Raw genomic sequence first — 24,932 nt, 5'->3', positions numbered from 1 at the left:
TCCAACACACACACAGCTTACTGCTTAGCAGGCCTGATGTTTAGCTAGTAGTGGAAGGAAGCTAGTAATGGAAGGAGCTAGTAGTGGAAGGAGCTAGTAGTGGAAGGAGCTAGTAGTGGAAGAAGCTAGTAGTGGAAGGAAGCTAGTAATGGAAGAAGCTAGTAATGGAAGGAGCTAGTAGTGGAAGAAGCTAGTAGTGGAAGAAGCTAGTAATGGAAGGAGCTAGTAGTGGAAGAAGCTAGTAGTGGAAGAAGCTAGTAATGGAAGGAGCTAGTAGTGGAAGAAGCTAGTAGTGGAAGAAGCTAGTAGTGGAGGAAGCTAGTAGTGGAAGAAGCTAGTAGTGGAAGAAGCTAGTAGTGGAAGAAGCTAGTAGTGGAAGGAGCTAGTAGTGTAAGAAGCTAGTAGTGGAAGAAGCTAGTAATGGAAGGAGCTAGTAGTGTAAGAAGCTAGTAGTGGAAGAAGCTAGTAGTGGAAGAAGCTAGTAGTGGAAGAAGCTAGTAGTGGAAGGAGCTAGTAGTGTAAGAAGCTAGTAGTGGAAGGAGCTAGTAGTGTAAGAAGCTAGTAGTGGAAGAAGCTAGTAATGGAAGGAGCTAGTAGTGGAAGAAGCTAGTAGTGGAAGAAGCTAGTAATGGAAGGAGCTAGTAGTGGAAGAAGCTAGTAGTGGAAGGAGCTAGTAGTGGAAGAAGCTAGTAGTGTAAGAAGCTAGTAGTGGAAGAAGCTAGTAGTGGAAGAAGCTAGTAATGGAAGGAGCTAGTAGTGTAAGAAGCTAGTAGTGTAAGAAGCTAGTAGTGTAAGAAGCTAGTAGTGGAAGGAGCTAGTAGTGGAAGGAGCTAGTAGTGGAAGAAGCTAGTAGTGGAAGATGCTAGTAGTGTAAGAAGCTAGTAGTGGAAGAAGCTAGTAATGGAAGGAGCTAGTAGTGTAAGAAGCTAGTAGTGTAAGAAGCTAGTAGTGGAAGGAGCTAGTAGTGGAGGAAGCTAGTAGTGGAGGAAGCTAGTAGTGGAAGAAGCTAGTAGTGGAAGAAGCTAGTAGTGGAAGAAGCTAGTAGTGGAAGAAGCTAGTAGTGGAAGAAGCTAGTAGTGGAAGAAGCTAGTAGTGGAAGGAAGCTAGTAGTGGAAGGAGCTAGTAGTGGAGGAAGCTAGTAGTGGAAGAAGCTAGTAGTGGAGGAAGCTAGTAATGGAAGGAGCTAGTAGTGGAGGAAGCTAGTAGTGGAAGAAGCTAGTAGTGGAAGGAGCTAGTAGTGGAAGGAAGCTAGTAGTGGAAGGAGCTAGTAGTGGAGGAAGCTAGTAGTGGAAGAAGCTAGTAGTGGAGGAAGCTAGTAGTGGAAGGAAGCTAGTAGTGGAAGGAGCTAGTAGTGGAAGGAAGCTAATAGTGGAAGAAGCTAATAGTGGAAGAAGGTAGTAGTGGAAGAAGCTAGTAGTGGAAGAAGCTAGTAGTGGAAGGAGCTAGTAGTGGAAGGAGCTAGTAGTGGAAGAAGCTAGTAGTGGAAGGAGCTAGTAGTGGAAGGAGCTAGTAGTGGAAGGAGCTAGTAGTGGAAGGAGCTAGTAGTGGAAGAAGCTAATAATGGAAGGAAGCTAGTAGTGGAAGAAGCTAATAGTGGAGGAAGCTAGTAGTGGAAGAAGCTAATGGTGGAAGGAAGCTAATGGTGGAAGGAAGCTAGTAGTGGAAGAAGCTAGTAGAAGTAGTGTCCAGCTTTGTTACAGTAATGTCAAAGAGGATTTGACGTCATGTATGTAGGAAGAGGGAAGTCAGACCATGTCCTCACTGACAACTCAACACACCATGTCCTCACTGACAACTCAACACACACCATGTCCTCACTGACAACTCAACACACACCATGTCCTCACTGACAACTCAACACACACCATAGTAGTAGTATTTCCAAAATAATGGGTATGGCTGAAGAAACACCCTGGGTCTATAGCCTGAAGTCTTGTGTAGTACATGTGATCACTAATCACTGAGTGATTAGGAGCGATTTTGGTAAAAAGTGTGAGGAGAAAAAAAAGGCTGTAGAAAACGATTTCCTCATCAATGCATTCCGCCGAAATTTCTCTTTAGGACTTTAGGCACACAGTGCACATTTACGCATATAACGTAAAACAATTTGCGCAAAATTGCTGCAGTGAAAAATGGTTAGTAAAAGTTAGACGTATGTAGTACCTACTTACTGGTCACAGGAGTCTTCAATAACGTTTGGATGCTAATCCATTTTGTGAATCCATTTGTTGAAACAACTTTGTTGGCAGACTGCTCCTGCTATCTTAACGTTAGCAAGCTAAGCATGCATAGTGCGACCTGTGTAATGTTAACCTTGTGTTCCGCTGGGAAAGACTGTTCATCACTGCATACAACTTGGTTTAATCCAAACGTCCATTCAGAAACTTTGCATTATGAAATAAGACATTCAGCGATATCTGTGAATATTCCTATGCCTTGGTCTGTGTTCAGCTGACACTGTTGACACGCCCACTAGGCAAAGCTAGTGCTCCGGTCATGCATCCACTCGACTCATAGAAAATACAGCATCAGGCTATTCTAAAAGTATTGATACTAATAAAATTAAAAAGTATTGAACCGTTTTTAACAGCTGGGTATCGAGATGCCTTTCTAGTATCTGTATCATGCAACACTAGTAAAGACATTTATTTTGACATTCTGATTTAAAAACGTTCTAAATAAAAGTGTATTTATCTGACTGCTTGTATTAATTGATGAAAAAGTAGCGATGTGCAGTAATATAGATTATAAAATTGAGGATGTGATATATTATTGAGCTGCATCGTAGAATCGAATCGTGGAGTGCTGAATCGTAATCGAATCGTGAGTCCAGTGAAGATTCACAGCTCTAGTGGATACATGGTATCTGTAGACAGTGACTGTTGTATGGATACATGGTATACAGTATGACTGTGTTGTATGGATACATGGTATACGTAGACGGTATGACTGTTGTATGGATGCATGGTCAGGGCTGTACAGTGCGACATATATGTGATGAATGAATTTACTGCATAGCACCCGTGCGATAGCCTGACCCCTGTGTGTGAGAAGAAAAAGAATTGCGTGAAGTTAATCGATGGGCCTGGGCCACGCTATTCTACTTGGTAGTTGTAGTCTGCGATTAAAGACCATGTCCCCGTCTGCGGAGTTCATACATCCAACACCAAATCCCATAATTCCTAGCGAACAACTCTCCGTGAAGATGAAAATGAATGTGGCCTATTGCATCGCCAAAGAAGAACTTCCTTTCAATACGTTTAAGCCGCTAATTTAGCTCTGCAAGAAGAACGGAGCGGATATCAGTCCATCTTATGACAACCACGTCCGATGTGGAGAGACGATAGAGACCATAGCCAATGAAATTAATTTGGACCTGGCAGTGATGATTGACTGGGACACGGACACTTCTAACAAATAATGTGAAATGGTCTATGTTCGAATCATTATAATTTATAATCAGCTTGTTCGTTGGCTTTAAATTTATAATTTATTTATAAATGGAAAGCCAACGAACAAGCTGATCGGGCAACAGGAACTAGAGCACAGCCTGAGCACAGGTGAGTAGCCCACTATTAGGATGTTTTTCAATACTTAAATACTGGCTAGTTAAATTTCCCCTCTGGGATCAATAAAGTATCAATCAATCTATCTATCTAATAATGAGACAATATGCAAATAAGGTAATACTAATTGTCACGTATATGAAAGTGGCTGGCAACTTACTGCCCGTAAAATCACTGTTTATTTCTCGTTTTGCATTCCTCTTCTATAAACAAAGTCCCACCGTAAGAGCTATGGCCTCATACGGGTCCATTAAACCTTTTTGATTAGCGTCTTTCCTTCGAGCTAAGTTGAACTGAACATTTCACTCTCAAAAGCACAAACGTAAACACTGTTTACATGGTTTTCAAAATAAAGGTCACATATACACATACCATAGTAGGCCTCTATCAATTATTTTAATAAAAGTCCCGGTTGGATATACATAAACATTAATTGGCATAGATCTCTATAAACCGCCCAACACATTGATTTGCACTGCTAATTGCATAACATATTGATGTCTTGTATACAGTTATGTCCCTGCAATTTACCATTATGGGCAAATAAAGAGAAAATGTTTGTCTGAAAACATTTCATGTTAAGGTTTGGATTTTGTGTCCCCTGTATGCAAGATTCATGTCCTTTGCCAGTCACATACCTATTTAAATTATGCGGTTGTTTTTAGAGACGTTTTATACTTGTGCTACAAGATTTTGGCCTGTGCATGGTATCTGTATACAGTATGACTGTTGTATGGATACATGGTATACAGTATGACTGTTGTATGGATACATGGTAGACAGTATGACTGTTGTATGGATACATGGTATATAGTATACAGTATGGCTGTCTTAAATACTTCGAAGCTTCGTTCGATGGCACAAGCTTCGAACATAAAAAAATGTTTTGCCTCAAATCTTGCGCCTCCATTCCAATGAAACGAAAGTAAGCGGCGCCTCGACTCCACCTCTCTACAACAAGCACGTGGAGATTATCTGTGTTGAAAACAACAAGGACATGTGCAGCAGACATGTCGACGAAGAAGCGAAGCAATGCCGTTTGTTATTTAAGACTATGTCGGACAGATTTGTGTTCATTGTGCTGCTTTTTTAAAGTGTCCCGACCCATATAAAAATATGTCTTAATAAAACGTGCTTAATTAAGTCTAATTATGCCTTTGTCTCCATCAACTACATATAAATATTTATATAATTGTTTGCTTGATAGACTAAGGTTGCAACATAATTATGTAATGTCATGTCGTTGGCTGTGAGAGCAGCCCCACTGCACCCAGGCAGCGCAGCTGAGTGAAACCTTGTTGTCACAGTCACGAAAGGGGCTACTTAATTAATTAATCCAATCCACTTTATTTATAGAGCACATTTAAAAACAACAAAGTTTACCAAGTGCTGTACAAGTCCCACAACATAAGATAAAAAAAATTAAAATTACATTTCTTAATTTTTTTTAAGCTTCGAATTAAAATCGAAGCTCGGCCCCGAAGCTTCGATTGCCAAAAAAAGCTTCGAAGGTCAGCCCTAGTATACAGTATGACTGTGTTATATGGATAGATGGCATCTGTATACAGTGACTGTTGTATGGATACATTGGAAGGGTTGCACGATACACTGATGCTAGAAAAGTATCCCAACACCCAGCCGTTAAAAACGGTCCAATGCAAAATTTTATTAGTATTGATACTTTTCTAATAATAGCCTGATGCTGTATTTTCTATGAGTTGAGTAGATGTGTGACCAGAAGGGTGTGTCTGTCTGTCTATCTGTCTGTCTGTCTGTGTCTGTAATATCTTTCTCTGTATCTGTCTGTGTGTCTGTCTGTCTGTCTGTCTGTCTGTCTGCGTCTGTAATATCTGTCTCTGTATCTGTCTGTCTGTCTGTCTGTCTGTGTGTCTGTAATATCTGTCTCTGTATCTGTCTGTGTGTGAAAGTGAGAGCAGGCTTTGCGTCATGGGTGTCAGAGTGTTGGCTGAACTCACCAGATGTTCCACATGGTCTGCTGTGGTTCTGCCTGAAGGCAGAGCTCGACAGTACGAGCGTTTCACTCCATTTGAGACTAAAACGGCGAACCGGGGAAAAAAGGCAGACTGTTCCATGACCTGAACCAACGTTAGCTGCTAATGTCAACCAAGCTGGTCCCGGAACAGTTAGACTGACCCTTTTTAAATCTTAGGCAAACAAAACACTTAATTTAATTTCATGAAATATTGTAAGCCGTCATTTGAGTCTTTATAAAAGCAGCACAATGAACACATCTGTCAGTGCCGAGTCCGACATCATCTTAAATAACAAACAGCATTGCTTGTTGTAGTTAACCCATTCTCCGCCATTGACGGATTAAAACGTCATTCCTCGCCATGCTTAATCTGACTGACTGATTACGCCGTCATCGAGATAAATATTTCAAATTTTCATCATGGTATTCACATTTCACCCACGGAGTCATGACTGGTGCTGTAGATCTCCACTCAACTCTCAATACCGCCACCTGGTGGCCGATCGGCGAGTTGCCAAACCGGAAGTGGGGCCGGAAGTGCTTGGTGTCACCCCTATTCCGTCTGCCACTCGCTATCGCTCGCGGGACTCCATCTGGACACACTGGATAATCGACCCGTTGCCATACCTCGATAAACAACATTATTTGGACGTATATAGTATTATACAACCTGGAAATGGAGCGCATAGATCAACATCCCATAATAGCGATCTTTTTGCTCCAGTATCATCCCCCATCGCTACGAGGAAGCTGCGGTGAGTTTCAGCGTTTTTGATTATTATTATCCATACAAACTGCTATGATCTATATATCACCCATACGACATGAATCATTTAACGTCGGTCATTGCATTATAAACGACCCCCCCCCCCCCCCCCCTCCGGTCACCAGCAGATGAGTCATGACGTTTAGGACCTTGTACAATTGAAATGTTTTATCTGACGTCAATCGCTATCAAACTGCATTTGATGATTTAATATATGCATAAATGGCTATAACTAGGGCTGGGCGATATGGCCTAAATATGATATCACGATATTTTCTGACCTTTCGACGATACGCATCACGATGTTTTTCTTTTTTTCCCCAAACAATTCATTATGAGGCTTACCAAGACAGTATTTGAGTTTGCAAGCTAACATTAAAGACAAAATAAAATACCCATGCATTTAGCATTTTTATATTATATATTAGATTTTGATTATTGGATTATTAGATTATATATTGCATATATTTAGCAATGAGATATTATATGATTTAGATATGAAATATGATGAATTGAAAATGGGGGACCCTGATGTAAACTAAGACGAAAGTCTTTCTCTGGTCTGCATCCTCCAGTCTACTGTTGACTGTTGTTGTATTGAGCTGTACTGTATTGTACCCATGCTGCAATCTGTTAATAACGTTTTCATTCATTCAGTCGGCAAACAGAATCATTTTGATTGACAGTCGCGTCTGCCAATTACGTCACATCGCTTGCACCCGCCCTGCTGTTCTTAGCACCAATCGGCAAGCGCGTATTCATTTTTTACTTCCGCCATTGGAGAGCTCAATGACAACAACAATGGCAGCGGTAGCTCGCCGCGGCCAACGTTTAGCTTTTAGCTCCGCAGAAGGACTAAACGACTGGAGGCATAATGATTTTACTGCAACGGATGTTATAATAAAAGCCTTTCCATACATCTGTCTGATTGAAAACGTTATTAACAGACCGCAGAATGGGCACAACTGAGTCAGCACGGGCTGAGATATGAACGACTAATGCTTGCTATATCTAGGTCGACCTCGGTCGTTGCTATGTAAATACGCTGATGTTATTGAAAGTAACTATATAACGTTAATGCCACAAAACGAATGCCTTTGTTATCATAAGTAGTAACTTTTGATGCAGTAGTGTGTGTGTGGGGCGGCGCTGTTCAAAAGTGTCAACGTGTGGACCAGATTGACGCGACACAAGCCTCTTGGGCAAAACATCACGATATCCACGATACGTTTAAAAAGTGTATCGTTAATGAACTGTACCCGATATTTATATAATATCGTCATATCGCCCAGCCCTAGCTATAACTCACGTTCTATGAAATACTGCAGAAAACGATAAAAACATATTCATACTCTAGACCGTATTTTTGTATGAATGTGTGAATGAAAAAGTATAACGTTCCCACATCCTGAACGATAGATAATTGATGTTGAATGGGCCATAGTAATGTCAATTTAGCAATACAATTTAAAAAGTTATAGCCCTGCAAAGAAGGTGAACATCTCCATAGACAAATAGAGCTGGCAGAGGATGGTATAAGAAGGGTACAATGCCTGGCGAAGAATGGGTTAACAAAGAGAGGCAGAGTTGATTTTGCACAACAACAAAAAAATCATATTTTTTTTATTCTTTTTTATAATCGAATTTTATTTTTGAATCCCATGCCCATCGAACGAAGTTTTGAAGTATTTAAGACAGCCCTACTGTCTACATATACCATGTATCCATACAACAGTCATCTGTATACATATACCACCAGGGCTGTACGTAAACTTTTTTTGCACATAGCACTGGTGCTACAGAGGTTATATAATGGTACTTGTTGACTTGGGTATATAATCTATATACAGTATAATAGTACTTGTTGACTTGGGTATATAATCTATATATAATGGTACTTGTTGACTTGGGTATATAATCTATATACCTAGGCCTGCCACGATAACACATTTTGCTGGGCGATTAATTGCCCCCGAAAATATCGCGATAAGCGATATTATTGCGACCGGTTAGAGAATATTTTTTTAGACATTTATTTCCCAAAACTTTTATTTTGAAGCCCACCGCTCCGTCTTTTCCGGTGTTTTAGACTTTTATTTTGAAGCCCACCGACCGGACCGGAAGTATTGTTGTGATTATCCTAAGCAGAACCTATGAGCCTACAACTTGTCTCGTCCGGTTATGTTTTTGAGCTAATGATAAAACAAATTGTTGGTGAACAACTAACTTTAGGTTAGTTTTAACGTTAGCTACTAACGTTAGATGCAGCTACTACAGGCAATCAACGATGAGGAGGAAGCGTCAAAGCAGTATATAATAGAATAGCTGTGGTGCGTAAGCACTGCAGCACGACTCGAAACTACCGGAGTGTTATAATAAATTAATTCATGTTTAACTTGTCCCCGTGTCCAGTCCTTTGACTAGCCCCACCCGTTCATTGTAAACAATGATGCATGTAATTGTATTAACGTTATTCTGTGTTGTACTTGTAGCTATGCTATACGTTGTATTTCGTTTGTTAGCTATTTAGCTAATGTTGTTAGCATGGAATGAGAATCAAAGCTCTATCTTTCATCTTTATTTAGCAGTCCAGTTTCTCCGGGCAGTAGCGAGTAACTACTTGGGTCTAAAAATAGCTAACGTTACACTACAAATAATGCTACTTGGTTAAAAGGAACAACACTATTGAGAAATGTAGTTAAGCTATATGTGGCGTTGCCCCACGGAGCTCCCGTGCTGTACTCTAGTAACGTCAGCGGCCCGCCTCCCAACACGGACAGTGACTGACAATGGGCACTGGTTCCGCCTCATTAAAACAAACGCGCAAATAGCAATTAATCGCGCCCGTCAAAATCATTGCATTCATTTTAATTATCGCAGCAATTAATCGATTTATTGCTTATCGCGGCAGGCCTATATATACGTTATAATAGTACTTGTTGACTTGGGTATATAATCTATATTTATATATAATGGTACTTGTTGACTTGTATATAGATTATATACCCAAGTCAACAAGTACTATTATACTGTATATAGATTATATACCCAAGTCAACAAGTACTATTATAATGTATATAGATTATATACCCATTATAATAGTACTTGTTGACTTGGGTATATAATCTATATACAGTATAATAGTACTTGTTGACTTGGGTATATAATCTACAGTATATATAATAGTACTTGTTGACTTGGGTATATAATCTATATATAATGGTACTTGTTGACTTGGGTATATAATCTATATATTTATATATAATGGTACTTGTTGACTTGGGTATATAATCTATATACATTATATTTATATATAATAGTACTTGTTGACTTGGGTATATAATCTATATTATATATAATGGTACTTGTTGACTTGGGTATATAATCTATATACATTATATTTTTATATAATGTTACTTGTTGACTTGGGTATATAATCTATATATTTATATATAATGGTACTTGTTGACTTGGGTATATAATCTATATACAGTATATTTATATATGGTACTTGTTGACTTGGGTATATAATCTATATACAGTATATTTATATATGGTACTTGTTGACTTGGGTATATAATCTATATACAGTATATTTATATATAATGTTACTTGTTGACTTGGGTATATAATCTATATATTTATATATAATGGTACTTGTTGACTTGGGTATATAATCTATATACAGTATATTTACATATGGTACTTGTTGACTTGGGTATATAATCTATATACAGTATATTTATATATGGTACTTGTTGACTTGGGTATATAATCTATATACAGTATATTTATATATAATAGTACTTGTTGACTTGGGTATATAATCTATATATTTATATATAATACTACTTGTTGACTTGGGTATATAATCTTTTTTTTTTTTTAATTTTTTTTATTATTGCAAAACAAAACTTATTAAAAGTCAGTACTCAACACACAATGTATAATGAAACTTTCAGTAAAGGTGGTTAAAATATATGCAAGTACAGAAACAGGATAAAACAAAAATAGTCAATAATAACATTTTAACCGTATACCGTGTATATCCAGCGAAGTTACAATTATATAAATGTTAGTATATAATATACCCCGAATACCTATTTTCTAAAACCCTACACACATATGCTCCAGCTCAAATCCCCCCCTCCCGGACCCCCTCTTGGATAGTACCTCTATTATCCCTCACTCCTAACCAGACATCACCATTATAGGCTAGCTTTTATTCTCTCCACCACTTCTAACCACATTAACATTTTGGATTCATTGAGCCCTAGAATTCTTGCTGTTGATATTTCTTGATATATCACATCAAGATATGTAAGAAACCACACTTTCCGGCACATTTTTTCCGGTTGAAACCAACGTGATGCAATCAGTTTTTTAGCTACTGTGATACCCGATAAAACCAATCTTTTTAGTTGTGGGTTCACTGCAAACTCAAAAACATCATTCAATAGCAATACCGCGGGGTGTACAGGTATATTCCAAAATACGAGTATTGATAATTGTTGGGACACATCTTCCCAGAATGCCTTAACTGGTGGGCAGTCCCAATACATGTGCATAAATGTTCCTTCGTCCCCATTTGTACATTGGGAGCATTTGGAGTTTTGTATAAGCCCCATTTTGCACAGCCTTATAGGAGTCAAGTATGTCCTGTGAATATAGTTCAGATTGATTTGTTGATGATCCGGGTTCCTTGATGTAAGTCGGACATTTGCCCAGGCTCCTTGCCAATCAAAGTCATTTTCCAGGTCTGGTATATCCCTCCTCCAGACATTGTCTAGTTGAAGGGTTTCGTACGAGGACGTTAGTAATTGTGAATAAAAACCTGATACAAAACCTCCCAATGTATTTCTGTCATAGAAAAATTTGTGGTATCTGTGGTGTTCAATTGGTATGTGTAATGGAACACCGTGAGATCTCATACAAAGTTTTAACTGTATGTAAAAAAGCCATGTGGACTCGGTGAGGTTAAACTTTATGCATATTTCGACATAACTACAGAGGCCCTTGTTATTAAAAATATCCCCTAATGAGTGTATGCCTCTTTCTTCCCATACAGGGAATCTTATAGGTCGTTTTCCCATTAAGAGAGCATTGTTATTGAATATGGGAGTGTGATTATGCCATACTTGATTGTTAGGAAATTTCCTTTGAGTTTCCCGCCATGTCCTGATTGCATGGGTTATTATTGGGCCAAATTCTCGCTCACAATGCTTGATTGAAAGTTTAGTGTATGCTATGTCTTTCAATCTCTGTGGGGCTACTATGTTTTCTTCTAATTCTCTCCAAGATACCAAAGCCTCGGGGTCAAACCATATCTTCTTCAATGGTCTTAATGTGAAGGCATTAAAATATTGTAAAAAATCTGGGACTGCCATGCCACCGTCTGCTTTACTTCTCTGTGCGGTGGATCTTTTTATGCGAGGCGGTTTGTTATTCCAAATAAATTTGTATGTGGAGGTTTGTAATCTTTTCCAGTAGCCCTCTGGAGGAGGTAACGGAAGCATTGAGCTGAAGAAATTGATTCTTGGTAATACATCCATCTTAACTATTGATACCCTTGCCTGTACTGAGTTTTTAAGTTTTGCCCACCTGTCCAGGTCGTCATTGATTTTGTTCTGTATTTTTGTGTAATTGTGCTTCACCGTTTGTCTTATGGTGGGGAATATTTCCACTCCCAAGCATCTGAAATGTTTTACCATCGGTATCGCACCTGGGAGGGTTATACCTTTTTTTGCAGGGGTGTTAAGTGGAAGGAAAGCCGACTTCGGCCAATTTATCTTAAATCCCGATAGATCACCAAAGTTCTCAATCAACTTGAGCAGATGAGGCAATGTGGTGTTGGGGTTTTGCATGAACAATATTACGTCGTCCGCATATAAACTAATTTTTTGTTGTGTGCCCTTGATTACGATTGGTTCTATGGATTGGGATTGTCTTATATATTGTGCTAAAGGCTCTAATGATAAATTGAATAGTCCGGGACTAAGAGGGCAACCCTGTCTGGCAGAGCGTGATACCGGAAAGATTTTGGAGATGATTGTGCCTGTTGTAATCATGGCCGATGGGTCCTTGTATAGTACTTTAATCATATCAATGAAACCTTTTCCTAACCCCATCCTTTCCAATACTGCCCATAGAAACGACCATTCCAACCTGTCAAATGCTTTCATAGCATCCAGGGATAGTATCGCCTTAGGTGTGATGTCCTCTTTGTCTGTATCTAGTACGTGCAGTATTCGCCTTATGTTATCATTGATCAGGCGACCTTTTATGAAGCCTGTTTGGTCCGTATGAACTAAAGACGTCATATGCTTTTGCAATCTGATGGCTAATATCTTAGAGTACAGTTTGACATCGGTTCCGAGGAGGCTTAAAGGACGGTAACTACCGCATTCAGTGGGGTCTTTGTCTTTTTTGTGAAGAACTGAAATGAGTGCGGTATTTTGGTGTTCGATGAAGCTTCCCTCTTTGACTGAGTATAAGATCATATTTAGTAATAAGGGTCCAAATATGTCCCAGCAAGAAATGTACATTTCTGATGGGATACCGTCAATTCCCGGAGCTTTGCCGTTTTTCATTCCGGATATGGCCTTCTTGAGTTCTTCTAATGTGATCGGTACTTCTAACTGTTTAGCGTCTTCATCTGTAAGTTTAGGGAGAGTAATTTGATTAAGATATGTGTCTAATTTGTCCTGAACAAAGGTCGTTTCTGAGTTATATAAATCGGAGTAGAATTCTTTGAATGTATCGTTTATTATTTTGGGTTCTGTTACTAGAGCTTGTTGTTTCCTAATGGCAGTTATATCTGCAAATTTTGCATTAATTCTTAGTCGCATGGCTAATAGGTGACTAGGTTTAGAACCTTGGAAGTACTGCTGTTGTCTAGTGCTGCGTATTTGCAATTCCGATTTTTGTCTGTACATTGCTTTGATCTCGGTCTTTAGAATGTTAACTTGGTTATCTAGTCTAGTAGAGTTGTTGTATTTTAAAGAATTAAAAAGCGTTGAGTAAAGCGTTTCCTTTTCAGACAGTTTTGTGTTTTGATTTTTGCGCAATATGGAGGTAAATCTATCCGAGAAATCTTTGATCATACTCTTTACCGACATCCATAATATTCTGGGATCTTGCACCGAGTTAGTATTAACTTGTAGGAATACTGTGAGAGCTTCTTTAATTTGTGTAATGAATTCCTTGTTGTTAAGCAGCATCGAATTAAAACGCCATCTTGGGGCCCGGGTAGATAATGTACCAAATGTTGCTTTCAGGATTAAGTAGCAGTGATCTGATAGCGCATTGGGTGTCATTTCCACTTCGTATTTATCAAATATTCTCGGGGATGCAAAGACGTAATCAATTCTGGATAGTGTGTTGTGTCTCGCCGAACGACAGGAGTACTTGCGGGTCATGGGGTTAAGTGAACGCCATAAATCAGTTACTCCTGTTGATTTCGACCAATCTTTTAATGCTTTAGATGAATTCTTTTGTTCGCTGGAGAAGGAAAGGTAAGTTTTGTCCATCCTTGGGTTCCAAATGGCATTAAAATCCGCACCTATTATGTATGAGTACTCGGGATGGTTTAACATTTCTCCTGTTAGTGAAGTGAAGAAACCCACTTCGTACAAATTCGGGGCATATACCGCTGCCAATGCAATTTTCCTGTTATTGTGTATAATCCTAGCTATAGTTATGCGCCCCTCAGCATCCGACCATACCCCTTTCAATTCGATATTTAATTTGCGTCTGACGACTATGGCTACCCCTCTAGTTCTCGTAGCAAAAGAAGAGTGACCAATATTATGGTATATGTTATCCGCTAACGTATTTATGTCTCCCTCTAAAATGTGCGTTTCGCTTAATAGTGCCACGTCCACATGTTCTTTTTTCATCAGTGTAAGCACGCTTTTGCGCTTGTGTTGTTTGTTTATCCCACCGGTGTTCCATACCATTATATTCAAACTAGCCATAGTCTATGCATGTTTTCGTGTAGTTTTTGGTAATGTTTCTGGAGTATGAAGCTACAATAGATGCACATCCAATTAATGAGGTCCCGTTGAGAGCTGAGCTTAAAAACATATATATATACAAATAAAAATCCCCTATTTTCCCCTCTCCCAGAAAGTCGAACATGCCTGTGTTCCAAGAACACATCCTCCGCGATTGACTTTCTCCCATGGTCCACCGGATTGCCCAACCTGAGCATTGTAATCCTAATTTTCCTATGCTCATTGCCATAGGATCTAACATTTCCATTCTATTGCAATAGAATGTCGCTTTTGGTCTTGCACCTTCCCTTACTGTAATGAAGTATTGTGATAATTAACCTAAAGATAAAAATAAAAAATAAAATAAAAAGAGAATAAACCTTTATCGACATATTCCTTTGAACCCTCCACCAACGTGTGAGGGGAAAAAAAAGGAAAAGATTGTAGATCAGTATTGACACTTAATGTGAAGAACATTGGAAAAGAATAATGTAAGTTACAATATATTTAAAAAATATATAGTAATATTGACACCTTAATGTGAAGAACATTGGAAAAGAACAATGTAAGTTAAATTATGTTTAAAAAATATAGGGTGATGAGAAGAAAAAATGTAATAAAATAAAAATCAATGGAAAGATATAGATAAGGAATAAGAGATAAATAATTATCAACGTGGAGAAGCCACTAGAACCGATTTAACTGATTAGATAAGATAGAAAAGCAGCGCCTTTTAGCGCTTCAATGTGCCTTTAATGGAGTGATTACTTAAATTGTTAGAATAACCTTGCTGTGCCCATACGTTTATGTGTGGATAATTTTAAAGTATTATTAAGGGCTGATTGCACTTCATTTAATTTATATATGCTATGTGTATGCACACCGAATGTTATTGTTAGAGTTGTATGCTTCGTTGTCATGGTGCCTTATATTCTAGAAGGTTGTAGAACATACTAGTGCCTAGACTATTTTACTTCGTTGTCATGGTGCCTTATATTCTAGAAGGTTGTAGAACATACTAGTGCCTAGACTATTTTACATTCCAGAATGATCTAAGAGACCCAGGGCATTTGAGCGATAAACCCAGAATATTCCAGATAGATCTTTTTGTATTGATATTTATTTGACCCCTCAGAGACCAGAGACTGAAATTATAATGTATTATGAATCGTATTATACACAGTAAACATTGTTATAGATGACTTGCATATCGTTTGCTACTTGATGAACACAGCAATGTTATTCCAACACTGGTGGAATGACCTCATTGATGAACACAATAAAGTCATTCCTACACTGGTATATATTTAGGGAGAGGCTTAACTGGTTCCGGCATTTCCGTCATGCTTTGGGTTATTTGCTGCATTTTGAATCAGGAAATCCTCAGCATAAAAGGGTGTAAATGGACCTAACCTGCGGCCGTTATTGTCCAAGAATGATAACAGCGCCGGATATGCTAGCCTTGGCTTGTGGCCGGCTGTGTACAGCTTTTGCATCACAACTTTGTATGGTTGACGTCGGATGATGGCCTCTCTGCTCAAATCTTCGTAGATAAATATTGGTTTATCACCATACTTCAGCATCCCACGTTGGTTGCGAGCATATTTGATGATTTCATCCCTTGTTGTAGTTTTCCGTAGAGTGACAACGATGACTCTCGGCCCGTTGATATTTTGCCCCTGGGAACCAATTCTGTAAACTTGTTCCACTTCTGGCACTTTGTTTGGATCGGAGTTATTCAAAATCGTTGATAACACGTTTGGAAAGTTGATGTCATCGCAGTTCACTGATTCATCAAGCCCCACAATGCGGATGTTATTCCGCCTGTGGTAACGATGGGTTTCTAGTTGCCTCTCCATCACTTCGTTTTTAAGCAATTTTATTTCCCTCCGGTATTCATCTTTAACTTTTTCCATCTCTTCTCCCATCGCTGTCATGATACCTTCGTTCGCCTTGACTGCTTTTGTGTTTTCTGTCACCGAAATCTCCACTGTCGTGATTCGCACGGACAGCAAAGTGACTGCTCTCATAACCTCTTCGAATTTAGTATCGATGTGTTCAGCGTGTGCGACCAACTGTTCTTCTACGTGTGCTTTGAAAGCGATCATCTGTTCTTTTATCAGGGTAGTCAGAGAGTTGAAGTCGGGTTGTGCAACTGAACTGCTTGTGTCAGTTGATGTTGTTGGAGCAGTGAGGGATCCGATGGATGATTGTGCTATTATCTTCTCAAAATCGCCTGCTTTTTCCTTCACGGTACTTTTTTCTGATGTTCCTGCTATGTTGTCATCTGTTGTCTCCATCTCGGGGCCAGTTGTCCTTGGTCCCTGTGTATTCTCCTCTATATTCCCCGCGCCGGGGCTCACCAACGGATCTGCCACAGCGTCGCCTGTCATTGTCTTTGACCGAGTTTCAATCTGCGCCGTTGGCTTTGCCGTATCTTGTTTCTTTCCCGTCTTTTCCCCACCCCTAACCATGTTGTCTTTTGATATAGTTAGTAGAAGGTCTTATCAATACATACGATGTGGTCTAGTCTCTTTTGGTATTGTCCAAATAAGGTTTTTAAACGAAATTAACGATAACGGGAGCGGAGCTATAACCAATTGCGTGCGCTACATATTGCAGCTTAACCGGAAGTGGGTATATAATCTATATACAGTATATTTATATATAATAGTACTTATGACACTATAGTACACAGGGCCGCCTGGGAGAAATGCGAGGCCCTGTGCGAGATTTAAACGCGAGCCCCCCCCCCCCCCCCCCCAAAGGTAATTTTTCCATACAGTCAACATATTCTTAAATAATAGCGCTGCCCGAGGCTGGGCATGATACAGTCAACATATAGCAAGAGAGAGAGCGAGAGAGAGCGACCGTTCTACAGTCAATATACAGTGTTATCGCTGCACAGACCCAGCAATGCCCCTGACCCTCCACCAGAGCAAGGCCAGAGAGAGAGAGAGAGAGACGCATTGGAAAGAAACAACCCAAAACCAGAGCAAATTGAAATGCTATTTGGCCCTAAACAGAGAGTACACAGTGGCAGAATACCTGAGCACTGTGACTGACCCAATACTAAGAAGATCCTTGACTAGGTACAGACTCAGCGAGCACAGCCTAGCCATCGAGAAAGGCCGCCATAGGCAGACCTGGCTCCCAAGCGAAGACAGACCCACTGCACACAAGATGAGGTGGAAACCGAGCTCCACTTCTTAACAACCTGCCCACTATACCAAGACATATACTTCCCACAAATTGCAAACACCCAAAGAGACTTTGAAAACATGGACAATAACTCAACTCTCATACCTACTGGGAGAAATACAAGAATGTGAAATAAAGCCCATTTGAATTGAAGAGAGAGAGATAGATAGAGCATGTCTGTGTGTGTTAGAGAGAGAGCATGTATATGTGTGTTAGAAAGAGAGAGAAATATAGAGAGAGAGAGCATGTCATTTTGTGTTGGAGAGAGATATAGAGCATGTCTGTGTGTTAGAAAGAGAGAGAGAGAGAGCATGTGTGTTTGTGTGTTAGAGAGAGAGAGCATGTCTGTGTGTGTGTGTTAGACTGAGAGAGCATGTATGAGAGAGATAAGCAAATATGAGCCCCTAAAGGATATTCAACTTTTAATGGAAGAACAAAACGGAAGGAAAAGATAACTTCACAAAGGCAACATGAATATACATAGATCCAAAAGGACAAAGATCAACACTTAAATCCAAAGAGAAGAGGGTCTATACCAGAGAAAACAAAGTAGCAAGGAGCCAATGGCAGAAATCAGCTAAATAGGCTAACTGCAAATAGAGTAGCCAGCTACTGACACCAGGCCACACACCGTTAGCTACTACAACAGCTAGCCGGCCCGTTTGGCTCAATATAACGTTAGCTACGTTAGCTAGCCGGCCCGCTTTGGCTCAATATAACGTTAGCTACGTTAGCTAGTCGGCCCGTTTGGCTCAATATAATGTTAGCTAGCCGGCCCGCTTGGCTGAATATAACATTAGCTACAACAGCTAGCTGGCCCGTTTGGCTCCCGAGAGAGAGAGAGAGAGAGAGAGAGATATCCACGGCGGGAATAGAATAGAGTGCATTCAAAACTCACCAAACATCCAAGAGGATGGAGACAACCGCGTGGAGTTGACGAAGTTCATCTGCCGAATGACCGTCCTCTTCATCTTGGCATAACAATGCTGCACGCGCTTTCTCTAGGTTAGCTACTTACAGCAGAAAAGATTAAAAACATACTTATATTCTCGAAGGTATTAACACAACAATGTATGAATAAAAAAGTATAACGTTCCCACATCCTGAACAATAGATAATCGATGTTGAATGGGCCATAGTAATGTCAATATAGCAATAAAATGTAAGTTATAGCCCTGCAAAGAAGGTAAACATCTCCATAGGCTTTTAACAGTGGCAGAGAGGGGTATGAGATGGGCACAATGCCCGGCGGTCAATGTGTTAAACACTCAACTGTGTACAGTAAGTTAGCTTGGTGTATTGAATCTACCATCTCTCATTAAACACTGTGTAAAGTTAGCTTGGTGTATTGAATCTACCATCTTATTAAACACTCAACTGTGTACAGTAAGTTAGCTTGGTGTATTGAATCTACTGTGCCATCTCTCATTAAACACTGTTACAGTTAGCTTGGTGTATTGAATCCACTATCTCTCATTAAACACTCAACTGTGTACAGTAAGTTAGCTTGGTGTATTGAATCTACCATCTCATTAAACACTGTTACAGTTAGCTTGGTGTATTGGATCCACTATCTCTCATTAAACACTCAACTGTGTACAGTAAGTTAGCTTGTGTATTGAATACTGTACCATCTCTCATTAAACACTGTTACAGTTAGCTTGGTGTATTGAATCCACTATCTCTCATTAAACACTCAACTGTGTACAGTAAGTTAGCTTGTGTATTGAATACTGTACCATCTCTCATTAAACACTGTTACAGTTAGCTTGGTGTATTGAATCCACTATCTCTCATTAAACACTCAACTGTGTACAGTAAGTTAGCTTGGTGTATTGAATCTACCATCTCTTTAAACACGGTGTTACAGTTAGCTTGGTGTATTGGATCTACCATCTCATTAAACACTGTTACAGTTAGCTTGGTGTATTGGATCCACTATCTCTCATTAAACACTTAACTGTGTACTAGGGCTGGGCGATTCTTGCTAAAATGTGAATCACGATTTTTCTCTAAGAATTGAGATCACGATTCTCTCACTATTCTTATTTCTTAAATAAAATCATTTAAAAAGTAATAAAAAAATCGTCATAACTTAGAAATGAGATTGCATAGGTCTATGAATCGAGATCGTGATTCTTTTTAATTAATTGCCCAGCCCTACTGTGTACAGTAAGTTAGCTTGGTGTATTGAATCTACCATCTCTCATTAAACACTGTTATTATATTTATATATAATGGTACCTGTTGATTTGGGTATATAATGGTACTTGTTGATTTGGGTATATAATCTATTTACAGTATTTATATATAGTAGTTACAAGTACTTTTTGACTTGGGTATATAATCTATATTTATATATAATGTTACTTGTTGACTTGGGTATATAATCTACACAGTACATTTATATATAATGTTACATGTTGACTTGGGTATATAATCTACACAGTATATTTATATATAATGTTACATGTTGACTTGGGTATATAATCTATATATTTATATATAATGGTACTTGTTGACTTGGTTATATAATCTATATTTATATAATAGTACTTGTTGACTTGGTTAGATAATCTATATTTATATATAATAGTACTTGTTGACTTGGTTATATAATCTATATATTTATATATAATGGTACTTGTTGACTTGGGTATATAATCTATATATTTATATATAATGGTACTTGTTGACTTGGGTATATCTATATGTATATATAATAGTACTTGTTGACTTGGGTATATAATCTATATACAGTATATGTAGTATATATAATAATAGTACTTGTTGACTTGGGTATATAATCTATATATTTATATATAATGTTACTTGTTGATTTGTGTATATAATCTATTTACAGTATATTTATATATAGTAGTACTTTTTGACTTGGGTATATAATCTATATTTATATATAATGTTACTTGTTGACTTGGGTATATAATCTATATATTTATATATAATAGTACTTGTTGACTTGGTTATATAATTATATTTATATATAATAGTACTTGTTGACTTGGGTATATAATCTATATATTTATATATAATAGTACTTGTTGACTTGGTTATATAATCTATATATTTATATATAATGGTACTTGTTGACTTGGTTATATAATCTATATTTATATATAATAGTACTTGTTGACTTGGTTATATAATCTATATTTATATATAATAGTACTTGTTGACTTGGTTATATAATTATATTTATATATAATAGTACTTGTTGACTTGGGTATATAATCTATATATTTATATATAATAGTACTTGTTGACTTGGTTATATAATCTATATATTTATATATAATGGTACTTGTTGACTTGGTTATATAATCTATATTTATATATAATAGTACTTGTTGACTTGGTTATATAATCTATATTTATATATAATAGTACTTGTTGACTTGGTTATATAATCTATATTTATATATAATAGTACTTGTTGACTTGGCTCTGCAGGGCAGGAGGAGCAGGAGGCATCGCCGGCCTCGATGGTCCAACCCTCGATCGAAAAGACGCAAACTGAACGAGCCGGGAGACGGAGGAGAGGGAGGGCAGGAGGAGGAGGAGGAGGAGAGGGGGAAGGGAGGGGGGGCGCAGGAGGAGAGCGAGGGCGGGAGCGACTCGCAGGAATCTGTCCAATCAGAGGAGCTTGTCAGTGAAGACGCCTGCAGCCACTGTGGCCTTCCCAACCACCCTGAACTGGTGAGTGTGTGTGTCTGTGTGTGTGTGTGTCTCCGTCTCCTTGTTTTCTCACCGTTGTGGGGACATTGTCTGGACCCCACAAGGAGCTATTTTCTGGTTAGGGATCATGTTTAAGGATTATGCCTGTAGTTGTTATCGTTAGTTGGAGAAGTAATGTAAGTCTATGGAACGTCCCCACAATGCATGAAACATGGTGTGCGTGTGTGTGTGTGTGTGTGTGTGTGTGTGTGTGTGTGTGTGTGCGCGCGCACGTATGTGCATGCGATCTCTTCTACTGGGGCGATCTGTGATGTTGAAGTATGGCGCCCCCTGCTGCCCGCTGCTGACTGCTTACATTGACCGTTCTTGTGTGAGCTTTTTAATACTAGACAGACCGGACATCAGTCTTGACTCAACTTTTGAACGCTGGAGTAAAACAGACATGAGTTATGTTGGGCATAAAAATCTAGTTTTTAAGCTGTAAGTGGTATTTTTTGTTTGTTAAAATAAGTGGTCTACATGTTAAAATAAGTGGTCCACATGTTAAAATAACTGGTCTAAATGTTAAAATAACTGTTTTACATGTTAAAATAACTGGTCTACATGTTAAAATAACTGGTCTATATGTTACTATAACTGGTCTACATGTTACTATAACTAGGGATGCACCGATCCGATATCGGTATCGGCCGCCCGATATCAGTAAAATAGCTGGATCGGGTATCGTGTTTTTTTATATATTTTTTTATAAATAAAATAAGAAATAACATTCAGTACATTTATATCTACGGTATGTGTTAATTTGTTACATTTAGTTTCACTAAGTTCGGAAAGTAATGTTAAGTCGAGCCTGATGTTGCCTTGCTCAAAAGAATGATCCCAGTCTCTTCCACACAGTGACAGTGAGGCATACAGTTTATTAATTGAATGAATGAAGTTTATTTTCTGTCTTTGTTTACAACAAATCAAAAACACACTTGTGACCCTTTACAATTCTTAAAAACTAAATATATTTTAATAAAAAATTAAAACGTGGATACATTTTTATTTGTGTTTTACTTTTTTGTAAAAAAAGAAATTGGACAATCGGTATTGGCCGATACCCAAACCCAGGTATCGGTATCGGGACTGAAAAAGTTGGATCGGTGCATCCCTAACTATAACTGGTCTACATGTTACTATAACTGGTCTACGTGTTAAAATAACTGGTCTACGTGTTAAAATAACTGGTCTGCATGTTCAAATAACCTTTATTTGACAGTTAATTTAATTGAACAATTTTTAACAGTTTAATTTATCCTCACATCTCTTACTGCAATATAATTTGGGCCAGCACTTACCCATCTTACTTACAAACAATCCATAGAGCTCAGAAATCCTTTGTAAGAATTGCAACCAACTCTTCTTATTTAGCCCCAACCAAACCATTATTTAAACAACTGCAACTACTCACAATTTATGAGGTCAACAAGTATCAAACAGGGGTTCGTATGTACAAAGTAATTGGTCTTCCTTTATCTTTGCCAATTTTTTTTAAAACTTATTTTGAGTTTAATTCTCATTATCATGCACATCTCACAAGAAGAAATAAAGACTTACGCATTCCTTTCTGCAGGACCTCTGTTGCCAAATTCTCATTTGTTTATCAAGGTGTAGTGATGTGGAATGATATACAAAATCTAATAGAAACATGTTCCACTTTAAATATATTTAAAAGTAAGCTTAAAAAAGAACTACAGATCCTGTAGTCTATAGTATCCATGTGTATTTGTCTTTTTCTAATCCCCCCCCCCAACATTATAATAGTTGTATAATGCTGTATTGTATGTATCTGTGTGTATGAGAGAGGGATATGCGCATGTGTTTGTGCATAATGTGGGGGGGGGAGATTTTTTTTGTGTAGTTATCCTATATAGGTTTAAGAGGGGAGGTCGCTTATAAGCCCTTGGGTTTTTTTTTTCCTGCACATTTGAACTGTTATTCTTTTACTTATTTTATTCCAGAATGTATGTTTGTAAGTGCGAATAACAATAAACAAATAAACAAACAAAACAAATAACTGCACTAACCCACGTCTCAGAATCGACCAAGAGAGGTCTGGAGAAGCTCTCAGTGTAATAAGTTACCAGACTCTTAACACACGTCTCAGACTCTACCAAGAGAGGTCTGGAGACGCTCCCAGTGTAATAAGTTACCAGACTCTAACCCACGTCTCGGTTCAACACCGACCTGTTGGACAACATTACAGATTGTGCCTTTAGGTCTCTTAACGGCTCTCTCCTCTCCGGCAGATCCTGCTGTGCGACTCGTGTGACAGTGGCTTCCACACCGCCTGTCTGAGACCTCCTCTCATGATCATCCCCGACGGAGAGTGGTTCTGCCCGCCCTGCCAACACGTAAGACTCCAGAGTGTGTGTGAGTGTGTGTGAGGGCTGTAGAAATTGGCCAAAAAACGACCATCCGACTATTCCTTCTAAATTAAATTAAATAAAACACACGGGTTCGACCCATTCAAATAGCTATTATTGCGCATTATGTCCACAAGAGGCCAAACCAATACAACAGAAGACGTGACTGGTGTGGGTAATATTTATTTAAACAAAACAAATTAACCTTTAAAGGGACATATTTGTGTCCTTTTCAACAAGTTAATATAAGTCTTTAAGGTCCCCTAAACATACCTTTTTTTAGTGTTTTGCTGAAAAAAGACACTCAGATTATGCCTTCTAGCAGCCTCTCTACCTCTGTTTCAGTCCTGTTCTCATTCTAGCAGCCTCTCTACCTCTGTTTCAGTCCTGTTCTCATTCTAGCAGCCTCTCTACCTCTGTTTCAGTCCTGTTCTCATTCTAGCAGCCTCTATACCTCTGTTTCAGTCCTGTTCTCATTCTAGCAGCCTCTATACCTCCGTTTCAGTCCTGTTCTCCTTCTAGTAGCCTCTATATCTTTGTTTCAGTCCTGTTCTCATTCTAGCAGCCTCTATACCTCTGTTTCAGTCCTGTTCTCATTCTAGCAGCCTCTCTACCTCTCTGTTTCAGTCCTGTTCTCATTCTAGCAGCCTCTATACCTCTGTTTCAGTCCTGTTCTCATTCTAGCAGCCTCTCTACCTCTGTTTCAGTCCTGTTCTCATTCTAGCAGCCTCTCTACCTCTGTTTCAGTCCTGTTCTCATTCTAGCAGCCTCTCTACCTCTGTTTCAGTCCTGTTCTCATTCTAGCAGCCTCTCTACCTCTGTTTCAGTCCTGTTCTCATTCTAGCAGCCTCTATACCCCTGTTTCAGTCCTGTTCTCATTCTAGCAGCCTCTCTACCTCTGTTTCAGTCCTGTTCTCATTCTAGCAGCCTCTCTACCTCTGTTTCAGTTCTGTTCTCATTCTAGCAGCCTCTATACCTCTGTTTCAGTCCTGTTCTCATTCTAGCAGCCTCTATACCTCTCTGTTTCAGTCCTGTTCTCATTCTAGCAGCCTCTATACCTCTGTTTCTGTCCTGTTTTCATTCTAGCAGCCTCTATACCTCTCTGTTTCAGTCCTGTTCTCATTCTAGCAGCCTCTACACCTCTGTTTCAGTCCTGTTCTCATTCTAGCAGCCTCTATACCTCTGTTTCAGTCCTGTTCTCATTCTAGTAGCCTCTATACCTGTTTCAGTCCTGTTCTCATTCTAGCAGCCTCTCTACCTCTGTTTCAGTCCTGTTCTCATTCTAGTAGCCTCTATACCTGTTTCAGT

At 38.8% G+C, this 24,932-nt stretch overlaps 1 protein-coding gene across 1 annotated transcript in view; it reads left to right on the top strand.

Annotated features, from left to right (window-relative positions):
- Nucleotides 1-24,932, top strand: part of rsf1a (remodeling and spacing factor 1a) — a gene marked incomplete at its 5' end in the record, with an annotated part of 131,571 nt that overhangs the window by 75,864 nt on the left and 30,775 nt on the right. Inside the window, 2 exons of the mRNA XM_084309868.1 lie at nt 20,992-21,237; nt 23,508-23,612. Of these exons, the coding sequence (XP_084165994.1) occupies nt 20,992-21,237; nt 23,508-23,612 (351 nt within the window). The remainder of the gene's footprint in view (nt 1-20,991; nt 21,238-23,507; nt 23,613-24,932) is intronic.

This window comes from Notolepis coatsorum, assembly GCF_963971535.1.
Source record: "Notolepis coatsorum genome assembly, chromosome: 1".
NCBI classification, from domain to species: domain Eukaryota; kingdom Metazoa; phylum Chordata; class Actinopteri; order Aulopiformes; family Paralepididae; genus Notolepis; species Notolepis coatsorum.
This window is presented reverse-complemented; position numbering and strand designations above follow the sequence as displayed.